Below are 13784 nucleotides of genomic sequence, written 5' to 3'. Positions count from 1 at the left end.
GTTGGGAAACGAGTTTGGGGGCGACTTTGAAAGAGGGCGACTTATCTGGCTACCATATCTCCACGCTGGTCTGGAAGTGGCTGATGTTATCCTGGGAAAGGGAAGTTTGGAGCTCCCTGCTGGAACTGTTGCCTCCGCGACCCGACTCCGGAGAAGCAGTAGTAGATGGACGGACGGAGGGATGGACGGACGGACGGACTGAAGTCCCATTTCTCCAGTCTTTGATGTGTGATGTATACTTGCTTGCGTGCTGTGTCGCACACTGGACGATAGTGGATTTCCAAGCTCACAATGTGTTTGTGCGCTGTGCCGCGTCATGGCCTTGTAGATCAACTGCTTTCGGTGTGCAACGCCAGCGTGCAAATAAGTATAAATCAGCCTTTATAAACCCCATGTCACCTGTAGAGAAAGACAAGCACAATAATAAACACAGAGAAATGGACCGTCGAAAGCATATTAGTTCAGTCATATCGAAAGGAATAATTTAATTGAAGATAGTTTGTGAATACAGTTTATTTAACTATGACTGATTCCCAGTCACTATAGACCAGGAACTTATAGACCCTGCTATTAAAGGACAACTTTGTATTTTTTTTACAACAAGGGTTCATATTTTAGATTGTAATTAGAGAAAAGAAAAGGTGAGTGTTAAAATGTTTTCATTTGCTTCGTTCTATTGTTTTATCGCGTTTACCGTGCTAAAATGTGGGGCATGAGTACGCATGGGGGGCATGCGTACAAGTGGCTAAATATGTCTTTTTAGACACAATAAGCCAGCAGTTTCTTTATTGCTATTTACAGTAACACTTCTAGCCCCCATAAGTCACATCCAACCATGAAAGGTTTCGTTGTATCTTGAGAATGGGCTTATTCTGTGTAAAATGACATATTTAGCCACTTGTACGCATGCCCTCAACCACTGAAATAAGAATTCATGTTAACACTCATCTCTTATATTCTTTAATTACAATCTAAAATATGAACCCTTCTTGTAAAAAACTAAAGTTGTCCTTTAAAGCAGAATGAAAGCCAACCAAAAAAAAAAATATGATCAAATACAACCATGTGAGTTTGCATTAGTTTTAAAATTCCTGTGAAGAACATTAAAACATTAAAAGACCCTGGTCGCAATGGATTTCCCTAATATAAAGGTTTCAATCGATCAACACATGGATATAAATATATTTACTGTATGTCACAGAGCAGCCTCTAACAGACTCATTTTGTCTTCAGCAGTAGCCTACACATTCATATAGAAAGGTTATGCTTGTAACTTGTAAGATTCTCAGTTACGCAGAATGTGACTGAAATCTCTTTCATATCTTTGTGTTCATGTGCACTGGAAGACGCTGTTATGGGGGAGTGGCCTGTTAGCCGTGTACTCGTGTGTGATTGGTGCCTGAAGATGCTGATAGCTGATTGATTAGAACATGGGGAGCATCTGGGGTGGGTTGCTGTTGCACTGTGGTTGGTTGATTAGAAATAGAAGGGAGGAGTCTACAGAGTAAATAAAGGAAGCAGCGCAGTGTGAGCGTAGGCTGCTATGGGGGGCGGTTGTCATGTTGCCTCTCCGTTCATTAAAACCATACTCTACAAGACTTTGACACGATTTTGGAAAGATTTGTATTAAAAGTCTGCCCTCTCACACTATAAGATTTTTCAAAGACTTTAAAGATTTCAGTTTTAAGATGTGAAATGCCTCTTAAGATTCTACTTGCGAGAATATCAAAACTGTTTGATCTTATTACGACTTGACTGACTGTGAAATCATTTGAAAGTCAGCAGGTGTAAGGCCAGCTTAAGTTGTTTGATTTTTGAGTTGCAATTTTCTTCACTTATTTTTGCCATATGTACAGTATGTTGTCCTGGCCTGAATCCAATTACAAATCTTTTCTACAAGACTGCCATTTAAAAATATATATATTAAAATCCAGTAATGTATTCATCTATACTTTATCTTCCTTATTTTCCTGTCGCCAGTTCTAAAAGTGAGGGTTCCTTGAACCTTGAACCTTACACGTATGTAACTCTTGACAGTATGCAAATGGACCAGTTAGGGTCCATTAGGTTCCATTTATATATGTAGTAGTCAGAGTCGAGGCCAGTCCTTGACATTTAAAAGTTTGAGAAGTGTGTGCCTGTGTGGGTTACAGACAGTCATGGCGGTTTATTGATTCCATGCCCTGTGTTTACTGTTTTGTTGCCTCAGCACTATGGCCAGTAGCTAATAGGGTTTTGTACCTGATGTCTTGCTTAACCACCATCTAGTCTAGGTCTATTGTACCTGATGTCTTGCTTAACCACCATCTAGTCTAGGTCTATTCTACCTGATGTCTTAGTTAACCAGTAGCTACTAGGTCTATTGTACCTGATGTCCTGGGTGCTGCGTAGCCTCAGCGCGGCGGCCAGTAGCTACTAGCTAATACAGTATTGTACCTGATGTCCTGGGCGCTACGTAGCCTCAGTGCAGCGGCTAGTAGCTACTAGCTAATACAGTATTGTACCTGATGTCCTGGGCGCTACGTAGCCTCAGTGCAGCGGCTAGTAGCTACTAGCTAATACAGTATATTGTACCTGATGTCCTGGGTGCTGCGTAGCCTCAGCGCGGCGGCCAGTAGCTACTAGCTAATACAGTATATTGTACCTGATGTCCTGGTTACTGCGTAGCCTCAGTGCAGCGGCTAGTAGCTACTAGCTAATACAGTACCTGATGTCCTGGGTGCTGCGTAGCCTCAGTGCAGCGGCTAATAGCTACTAGCTAATACAGTATATTGTACCTGATGTCCTGGGCGCTGCGTAGCCTCAGTGCTGCGGCTAGTAGCTACTAGCTAATACAGTACCTGATGTCCTGGTTGCTACGTAGCCTCAGTGCAGCGGCTAGTAGCTACTAGCTAATAAAGTACCTGATGTCCTGGGCGCTGCGTAGCCTCAGCGCGGCGGCCAGGAGCTCGGTGCTCTGCTGGAAACAGCGTCCCAGCTCGTCCAGTTTGTGCTCCATGGAGACGATCCGCTGCTCCAGCTCTCGGTAGGAGGTGTTCCAGTTGGTGCTCAGATCACACATGATCATCTGCATCTGCCAACACAACACGTACTAATAATTATACACTTTATTTGTATAGCACCTTTCATGAGTCCATGAAATGCAGATCAAAGCGCTTTACAGAGCAAAATAAGTACAATAAGTACACGTGGTTACAATAAAGCAAGAAGAAAAAGAAAAACATAGAACGTTAAAAATACATTTAAAAGATCAGTAAGGACTCTATCGTAAAAAACATTTTCAGAACAGTGTGGACGTGAATGACAGCACAGGGATTTAAAAGTTCACAGAGGCTGCCTGTCTTAAGTGTAGCTTAGAAGAAGTAGAAGCAGAAATTCACCATATTTTTATATGTCATTTTAGGCACATCGAGCAGGTCTGCACTAGACTAGAAGACCTGAGTGGGCGGTTTGGAACGTTTCTAGGCAGGCAGTCATAGAGGTATGAAGGTGCCAGACCATTTTGAGCTTTATAAACAAAGTAAGTAAAAAATAAAATAAAATGTTAAATCAATCCTAAAAACAACTGGGAGCCAGTGTAGCGACGCTAAGACTGGAGTAATATGTTCTCCTATCTTAGTTTTAGTTAAAACTCTGGCTGCCGCATTTTGAACAAGCTGTAGTCTGTCTGTCTGTCAGTAGTTATCTTTGGCAGGCCAGAGAGATGTACGGTGCACTATATTCAAGCCGAGAGAAAAGGAAAGCATGGATCAACGTTTTTGCATCGTCCAGCGACAAATAAGCTCTAATTCATGCAATATTTCTAAGGTGTAAGAAGGCAGTATTCGTGACATGATTAATGTGTGTATTACAATTCAGTTCAGCATCAATAATCACCCCCAAGTTTTTACAGAAGTGTTACTCTCTTTAGCCAAGTACCCAAGTTTACTTATTATTGATTCTCTCTGCTCACTAAAGCAGGGTTCCCCAATTAGTTTTCCCCAAGGGCCGAATTATGTCTAGGGTACCAAGCCGAGGGCCACAGCATTGCAGGGGGCGACGGTGGCGTTCCCGCTACTCCAGCGACAGTTCAGATATCGTCGTTGTCGGGTGAAAATCTTGTATGTCCAAAACAGTTCTTTTTGCATTTTATCATTTTAAAAATTATTTCAACTAGTGAAAACAGCCGATCTACAAGCACACAACGCCTCGCGGTGCGAGGCGCTGTGTGCTTGTAGATCTGCAGTTTTCACTACTTTTGTGCGACGGCCTTGTATGATTTGCGAAAGAACATACAAATTTGGAGATACGAGATTTACACCCGACAACGACCATAATTATACTAGTGTTGTTGCTGCTCTTATACCACCATTATTACTGGGGTTGGTGGGGGCCAGACGGCCCGCGGGCCGCCTATTGGGGAACCCAGCACTAAAGCCAATTATGATAATCTGCGTCTGCCATCCTACACACACCTGAGTTTAACAAAATAAACTAGAGAGTGACTTCTCAACCTTTTCTGACTCAGAGCCCGCTAGCAAATCTCTAAAGCATTCGTGACCCGATCTACAAGCTCACAGCGCGCAACCACGTGACGTGTTGTGACCTTGTGTCCTCGTTAGGGGTGCCGTTTGGTACCTTGGGAAGATCCACCATCTCACTGGCGTAATCTCTCAGCTTCCTCTGTTTGAGACGCAGGTGGCGGAATCTGTGCACGCACACACACACGCACGCACGCACGCACGCACGCACACACACACACACACACATGAACACACGCACACACACACACACACACACACACACACACACATTACGTATTTAACATCTGCAGCTACAGTAATGATGGGATGGCAGTTTAATGAACGATGATTATACGAAGGAGACACTTTGTCATTATTATCAAGAGTAGGCCTACTAGTAGTAATTATAGTCCCTGTTGTTTTTGTATTTGTACAGCACCCGTAGCGTCACTGTTGTGTGCATGACATAATAGACTAAATCACTTTTAACTCCACACCTCTCTCCCTCCCTGCTTGCCACTCCCACAGTGTTCAAATGCTTCTGTCATACGCACATTTGTTCTGATATACCGTACATACTAATAAAAGCAGCCTGTATGCATGCTGCTTAGCACAGATGTAAATTCCAAAATAATGAGAGAAAAAATCACACCCAATGTGAAGTGAGCGGTGGTCGTGCTCGCATGACGTCTTCGGACTAGGATTTGAGTCTAGGATGTACAGGCTATGCTACACACACACGTTTTGCAACGTATGACATCACTAGACAAACACGATGCTACGTACACACATTTTACTATGGCAAAACGCTGAGGAAAAAGGCTACAGACACACGCACAGCCACGTATAGGAGCGGTTTACCACCGCTCAAAAAAATACTCGGTGGATAGTGTGTAGAATTCAGATATTGTGTAAGAGATTGGGGGTAAATCCCTGCAACATGCTAGCGTCAGGTCTAGGCTAGGGGGTGTACAGTACTTGTGTACATCATGCTGCCCCAAGCTACTACAGAAACAGGAGATTAGATATAGGGTGTGCCAAATGTAGTTCTAAGAGCGGCCATTTCTTGGGTAAACACAGCCTTAGACAGGTGTTCTGATTAGACTATAGCATTAGTTCTATGCAATCAAACAATTGAAACACCTGTGTTTTGACCCAAGAAATGGCCGCTAAGGACTACAATGACGTAGCCGCTGGCACACACTATAGGCTCCTGCCCTAGTGCCCTATGGGCTTCATGGCTCGGGAACCATTGCTCCCTAAGGCTACTTACTGTACTTCACTGCTTACATATCAAAGACACATAGTGTACTTCTGACTGCACTACATTTATAGGAAGGGACCCAAACGTACAGAAATACATATAACCACCACCTAATGGGGAAAACAGCCTGCCGTACATCGATTGTTTTTTGCCAAAGAGATTTAGTGTAGAGGGAAAAAAGGAGTGGCCCAAATGTAGACCCCTGGGGAACCCCTGTCAACAAAGCATAATGTAGGGTTTTAGTGGTTTATGGCTACTGTACATAATGTTAGTGTGAAATAGTTCCAGCTGTTATGGTGGTTTTCAGCCGCCAGCGGGCAGCACACTGTACTGTAGTCCCAGTGCCAAGCAACACAAAAACAACCTCAGAAATGGTGCATACAGAAATACATCTCCAGAAATGTTTTCTATGCCAGCTCTCCCTCTTTGTTTCCTAGTTTTCTAGTTTCAATACTTGTTAGCCTCACTTGTAAGTGAAATGAACCCTTGCCCACTTGACTTGGGCACATTGCTTACCCAGAGAGTAAAACCTATCTTTAAGAATAATGGGGATCATCAACACCCAGACCTGCAGAGCTAACTCACTGGCTTTCCAGTGTTCCACCTTCATGTATTTATAGCGGGTTCCGTATAGTCAGGAAGTCCGATCTCTCCACCCAGCACTAGCTCACACACACACGCTCACAAGCACGCACACGCACACACGCACGCACGCACGCACGCACACACACACACACACATAGGGGCTGTACAATCACACTTGGAGCTTCCTGTCTTGTGTAATGCACTTGTTCTTGGACAGATAGAGAGAGGCACAACAACAGAGAGAGAGAGAGAGACGCTGCGCTCCTCCAGTGAATCAGGATGTTTTCACCACCGTCTCCTTTCAGCCTCCGGTTCATCTGAACGCTGCTGTTCTGTTATCTTCTTTCTGTTATTTTACCCTGTGAACAGGGGCGTCACAAGGGGTAGGAAAGTGGGACTGAGTTACTGGGGCCCAAGGTGGAGGGGCCCTAATAACTTTATCTATTGAAAAATAGCAGATATATACAAGCTCACAGCGCGGCACCGAGTGCCACGCTGCAAGCTTGTAGATCTGCTATTTTTGAAAAGTCGTGAAAATGTGTGAAAATCTTTGAATATAATGTATTTTTTAAGCGAACATTTCTAACTAAAATTTTGCTTCTGGGGGTCCCTGGAACTAAATATTTTGAGATCGGGGTCCGTGGCCAAATACATATCATCTTGGGGGTCCTTGACATAGGTTTCTTGCACACATTTTCACGATTTTTCAAAAATAGCAGATATACAAGCTCGCAGCGCGGCACTCGGTGCCGCGCTGTGAGCTTGTATATCTGCTATTTGTCAATAGTTAACATTCATGGGGGGGCCCGCAGTGAATCCTTGCACCCAGTGCCCAGAATTTGGTGTGACGCCCCTGCCTGTGAAACCATGATGATGCAATGTGCTTCAGACTGAAGGCCAATCTGTTTCCCAGATCTGACCTTTACAGCACTGACGGTCCTCGCTGGTCTTTGTAAGCCACGTTGTTGTACAAAAAAGTCATAAATCAGGCTTCTGTGTCCAAATGGCCGGAACTACACCTTAGACCACTGGTTCCCAAACACTGGGTCGGGACCATAGACTGTAGAAAAATATGGACAGCGCGACACCATTGCTTTCTATGCAGCGAAAATGAGGTTTTCTTGTCCCTTGTATGGGTGACGCCATCATTGTTTGAAAGGTACCCCAGGAATCATAAGGAATGCTATTGGCTGCCAACGTTCACGTGGAATCGCAGGGATACATGGGAGAATGTGGTCGGAGCCTCCCGAAATACAGCACACGAAGAAGAACACAGTCGGCTGGTATCATAGCATCTTATTTCTCTTTTAGGGTCACAGGCTAAAAGGTCTGGGAACGCAGTAGACACACAAACACATTTGAATCACATTTCAAACCTACTAGGAATTGAGTTTGTCAAAAATCTATTTCCATGTCTTTCTTTATGCTGTTCTGACTTGGTCAAAGCAATCTGATTCCAATGTGTGATAAGCCCTCCATAAATCTGATTTGTACTGACAGTGTGAACTTAGAGACAGTCTGAGTATCATTATGCTAGCAGTGGTTGAACATGGCGTGGACACACACCTTGTATTTGTCTTTTCTTGATGTGTCACCAGCATGTGAGACTCATTATGCACAAAGGAACTATTCTACTATTAAGTTACTGTTCCTCTTACTCCTTATGTAAACATCTGCACCTACTGTATGTTCTGCATGCGTGTTTCTATAAGTGCACCTTACATACAGGGGCGTCACACCAAATTCTGGGCCCTGGGTACAAGGATTCACTACGGGCCCCCCATGAATGTTAACTATTAAAAAATAGCAGATATACAAGCTCACAGCGCGGCACCGAGTGCCGCGCTGCGAGCTTGTAGATCTGCTATTTTTTTTTTTTTTTTAATCGTGAAAATGTGTGCAAGAAACCTATGTCAAGGACCCCCCAAGATGATATGTATTTGGCCACGGACCCCGATCTCAAAATATTTAGTTCCAGGGACCACCCAGAAGCAGAATTTTAGTTAGAAATGTTCGCTTAAAAAATACATATACCGTAAATGCTCTAATAATATCCTATATTTAATAAAGAACCGGACCTGCTTTAATTTCCGGGTGCGCAATTGAATTAAGTAATTAAGAGCCGACGCTCCAATAAGAGCCTCCTTTTTCCTCTTTTTTTTACGTTACGTATCATTCAGGAGTACCTTTCTCCACTCTGTCTGACTGTCACTCACATCCCAAGCCAGCTGTTACGGTGATTTACCGTACACTGTCTACAAACTGCGCAGCGATATTTGGACGCCGCTCATTTCACGTTCCGTTTGGCAAAGACGGATGACTTTGGCAACTTACCGGGGCGCGTGCGTGTGCGTAGTCCTCGCGAACATCGGCGTGGATGACGGCCGCACATGAGATCTTTAGCGTGGAAGTTTAATCCAAACAGTAAATGAAGCTCAATGAAGCTAATGCGGCTATACTAGTATCCATGCTAGTATCCTGTGGTTCCTGTTTACCAGGGAGAGTCGCATCTGAATGACGAAACGAGCCGCTGAGCTTGATGGGAAATGTAGTGTTTTTTATTCCCCAGCAGTATGCTGTGTGGACTGTATTCTATTCTGATACACATTATGAGGAGCTGATTTTCAGTATGAATTGGTTAATGCAATACAATACAGCAGAATGTTATCTCTGTATGAGCCTTTCTATGATGATTTTCCAATAAAAACGCTTTTCTTTATAAATAACCTAATATATAATATATAATATTTATATTTTTTCCCAAAAATACGGTATCTAATAAAAAAATCTGATCTGAATCATTCTGATATTTTTGAGAAATAGGAATAAAAGCCTTGTCTCTTATACTGTCCTGCTTCCAACAAGAGCCTGGTGCCCGCTACTCTTGAGACAAATAATAGCCCGGGTTCCTATAAGAGAATTTACGGTATTCAAAGATTTTCACACATTTTCGCAACTTTTCAAAAATAGCAGATCTACAAGCTCGCAGCGCGGCACTCGGTGCCGCGCTGTGAGCTTGTATATCTGCTATTTTTCAATAGCTAAAGTTATTAGGGCCCCTCCACCTTGGGCCCCGGTAACTCAGTCCCACTTTCCTACCCCTTGTGACGCCCCTGCTAAATCTGTTCATATCTCCAGTACTGCTGTACTCCATGAACTGATTACACAGCACCACAATGGCAACAGGAAACAAGCCCTCTGGGCTTTTTGTGGGGTTTTTTAAGCACCATTGCAATAATTGTACCACTGTACTATTTGCAAACTGTTAATAAAGTATTAAATCAATCAATCAAAATACCTTACATACACACGTGCGTCTGTGTGTTCTACTGTATTCTGTGTTAATGTGTCTGCTGCTGCACCTTAATGTACAGTACACTGACATCTGTATAAGGTACATCTGTAAATCATTATCATGATTCATGTACCCACCTCTTACTGCATTATGCTGCTTTTTTTATAACTGCCTCGTATGATTGCAATTCTCAGGAATATCTGAGATAGCTGTTCATGAGTCCAGGTGTGCTTTGGGAGATTGTGATAAACCCGGTGTCCCTGTTTTAGGCATATCATATATATATATATATATATATATATATATATATATATATATATATATATATATATATATATACTGTAGGTGATGAACCTATGCATGTGCCTAGGATAAAGAAAGCACTGTAACGGAACTGTGCTGTGCTGTGCTCTGTGTTGTGTTGTGCTGTGCTGTGCTGTGCTGTGCTGTGCTGTGCTGTGCTGTGCTGTGCTGTGCTGTGCTGTAGTTATTGACAGCCTGGCCACAGTGTGGTGTAAAATAATGACATTACGGTACATTGTTGATCAGTAAGTGTATGTCATACAGGCACGTTGTGGCTGTGTCAGATGTCTATTTAACATAATGGTGCAGTGTCATGCTGTGTAGAATAGATAGTAATATATTTATTTAACATAATGGTGCAGTGTCATGCTGTGTAGAATAGATAGTAATATATTTATTTAACATAATGGTGCAGTGTCATGCTGTGTAGAATAGATAGTAATATATTTATTTAACATAATTGTGCAGTGTCATGTCATGTAGAATAGATAGTAATATATTTATTTAACATAATGGTGCAGTGTCATGCTGTGTAGAATAGATAGTAATATATTTATTTAACATAATGGTGCAGTGTCATGCTGTGTAGAATAGATAGTAATATATTTATTTAACATAATTGTGCAGTGTCATGTCATGTAGAATAGATAGTAATATATTTATTTAACATAATGGTGCAGTGTCATGGCATGTAAAATAGATACAATAATATATTTATGTAATATAATGACAGTGTCACACTGTGTAGATATTACTTAACTACAAGTGAAAGTTGCTCAGTGAAATTTCTACTTGAGTTAATGTAGTAGAATAATCGCTTTTCAAAGTAAGTAGCAGATACACATACAGTATGTATTTTGCAAAGCAATTGCTGTATTGTTTTCACAGTTCATTTTTCTTCTTCCTTCCTTTCTGGCATATAACTTCATGTTAGTCTCGCGTAGCCAGACAACTATTCCAACTACCTTCGAAAGTCTGTAACTACAACTCCCGAATGGAAGCTGGCATTTCCATTCACAAAAATATATTTTAAGTATCTTTACATTATTCTTTTTTTTTATTTACATTGCTGCTAAGCAGCAAGCTACAGTATATAATTATGCTTAGATGATTTATATGTGCGACTGTAAAGAAGAAAAGTGGAGAGGAGGAGGCTTCACATCCTCTTTATATTTTACTCATGACCAGAGCTGCTGTTCTCCAGGCTGTATGAAGAAAACATTTCAACATTGTGGAAGGCGATACAGTAAAGAAAGGGTCTTCAACGTTTTCAGGCCAAGGACCCCTTAGTTGAGAGAGAGATGAAGCAGGGACCCCCACAATGGCACAATCATCAGTGTATTTTGGATTCATGTGAATTTGTGTTTTCCGATATTTAACCACTTAGTTAATAAACTTGACCTTTCACTCTGTACTTAGTCTGCTCTTTTTCCCCTCTACACCAAACCTCTTTGGCGAAAATAGCTGATCTACAAGCTCACATTGTAGATCTGCTATTTTTGGCTAAAGTTCTCAGGACACTAGGGTTCAAGTGGTTAATATGAAAAAGGAGGAAAAAGGTTTGGAGGACCCCCTGTAGTAACTCTGAGGACCCCCTAGGGTCCCGGACCCCCTGTTGAAGACCCCTAAACCATTTGAACTTAGTGTGAGGAAACAGTCTGGCCACACGAGTCTAGCTTCATGTGCAGGACAGGTCCAAAATGAGCTGGTAACATGTTACTCCACATTTTACCCAAATCCAATTCAGAAGTAACTTTTATATTTTGAAAAGGGGTCCGCAGCCAAACACAAACACAAACATTCATTTGGGGGTCGCTGGCTCAAAGGAATAGTTCACCCCCAAAATGGGCTGAACGATGTATTTGGGGACCCGAGTACATTTGGGTCGTATTGCCTCCATTACATTAGCCTGATTTCAGACTCTACGCTGGAGCTTGAGTCTGAAGTTGTCCCCATTCTATTTGATTACAAAGGGGAGGGGATTTAAAATTTGAAATTTCCAATCACAAGAGATCTGGTGGGAGGGGTTGTGTTTGACTTTTGCACACAAAACATTCCCTCCTCCCCCTCCCCTCAATGACATGCACCAAACAGGTCATTGTCTTTGATGTTTCATTGCTTAGAGAGAATCACTAACAAGCTATCGACACTCAGTAGTTGTAGCTCTTTTGAAGTTCAAAGGAGGCAATTAAGAACTCTGGTGAGCCACCCCTCCCTCCACTGTTTCTGTTGATTTTCAAAAGTTAGACGCACCCCTCCTCCGTATTGCATTGATTTCATTGGTCGGTTTCGGTCGGTTTCGGTAGAAAGAGACGCGTCATGTGACAAAACCAGACCAAGAGAAGCAGTTCACTTAGAGAGTGGGTGGGTCTATTGGCTGGAGCCAGGCTACCATTACATAATGAATGTTCATGGACTCACACTCTTATGGCCTCCACCAGCCGTCTCTGGTGCGTGCGGTGCTCTCCTCCGTTGCCCCGGGTTACGTTGGTGCGGTGCAGCAGCCAGCACTCTCTCAGTACGTTGGCCGCCGCGTGGCGGATCTGGAGCCGAGGGAGGGAGAAAAACAACCAACGTCAACACCCTCCTGGCCCCCAAACTGTGGAATAAGTAAGCCATTTACCAAGAGAGGGAGTGGGTTGTCGGCTGATTTATCACTGTTTCAGGGTTGTAGCACGAAGCGAAGCCGAGTGCCAAACAATCCAATACAGTAAAGCAAGGGTCTTCAACGTTTTCAGACCAAGGACCCCTTAGTTGAACAAGAGATGAAGCAGGGACCCCCTGCTAACCCACGACCCTCGAATGGTAAATTGCTTTTCTACCACTTCTACCATATAAATGAAAGAAAACACAGTTGTAACTTGCAAGGTTATTTATTTAGTTATACAACTGCAACACAACAGTGGGGTCCATGAGCCAACTCAAGGTTGTTGTATCAAGAGTTCTTTAAAAATATATTTACATTTTCATGATTTTCCAAAAATATCAGATCGCAGAACCAGAGCCTGGTGGTGTCCAACAGTTTTGGACAGAACACGACAGAGACGATATTATGTCTGCTTGTATGTTAAATGTTCTGAAATATAGAGACTATCATCCAATCAAATGCTTTCAAAAGGACAAATAGAAAACGTTTTTTTTTTTCTTTCTTTTACGGAACATCAGTGAAAACACGGCCAATGGGTGGTGGTGTAGGAGGACACGCCCCCAACATCAGGAACAGCATCTGAGCCAAAATAAATCAGTGCTCTTCACTTCAGGCTTTAATCAGGAGTGAAACCACTCAGAGATAAGAGAGAGAGAGAGAGAGAGAGAGAGAGAGAGAGAGAGAGAGAGAGAGAGAGAGAGAGAGAGAGAGAGAGAGAGAGAGAGAGAGAGAGAGAGAGATATAGAGAGAGAGAGAGAGAGAGAGAGAGAGAGAGAGAGAGAGAGAGAGCGTCCACATGCAACTCTTTGATGATTTAATCCGGGACAACAACTCTCCCTGTTTTATTACACGGCTTGGTTCAATGCTTGATTCTGATTGGTCAATCGCTGAAATCGGTGGCGTGTTATTTCTGTATAAATGACCGCTCCGCTGCCTCATCAAAGGCTCAGAGCACCTGCTGCACGCAGGCTGCACTGCGTGAATGTTATGCCGTATCCATCGTGACAGCCATGTAAACAAACACACAGCGTCATTTACAACTAAACGTTGCTCTCAAGAATGTTTAGAAAAACACGACGCGGTACAGGAAATGGATTCTATTTGATCAGTTCCTTGTGTTTCCCGATGCCACCGTGTTGCGCTGGGGGGGGACGCCCCGCGCAGCACTTTCACATGGAAATACTTGTT

The 13784-nt window shown here is 42.8% G+C and overlaps 1 protein-coding gene across 1 annotated transcript in view; it reads right to left on the bottom strand.

The window, feature by feature from the left end:
- Positions 1 to 395: 395 nt before the first annotated feature.
- Positions 396 to 13784, bottom strand: part of kcnn4 (potassium intermediate/small conductance calcium-activated channel, subfamily N, member 4) — a gene marked incomplete at both ends in the record, with an annotated part of 117733 nt that continues 104344 nt past the window's right edge. The window contains 4 exons of the mRNA XM_080744423.1: positions 396 to 399; positions 2904 to 3073; positions 4618 to 4687; positions 12371 to 12492. Of these exons, the coding sequence (XP_080600549.1) occupies positions 396 to 399; positions 2904 to 3073; positions 4618 to 4687; positions 12371 to 12492 (366 nt within the window). The remainder of the gene's footprint in view (positions 400 to 2903; positions 3074 to 4617; positions 4688 to 12370; positions 12493 to 13784) is intronic.

Source organism: Nannobrachium achirus (assembly GCF_963921795.1).
Source record: "Nannobrachium achirus genome assembly, chromosome: 2".
NCBI lineage: Eukaryota > Metazoa > Chordata > Actinopteri > Myctophiformes > Myctophidae > Nannobrachium > Nannobrachium achirus.
The sequence above is the reverse complement of the archived record's forward strand: the minus strand, read 5'-3'. Positions and strand labels throughout refer to the sequence as shown.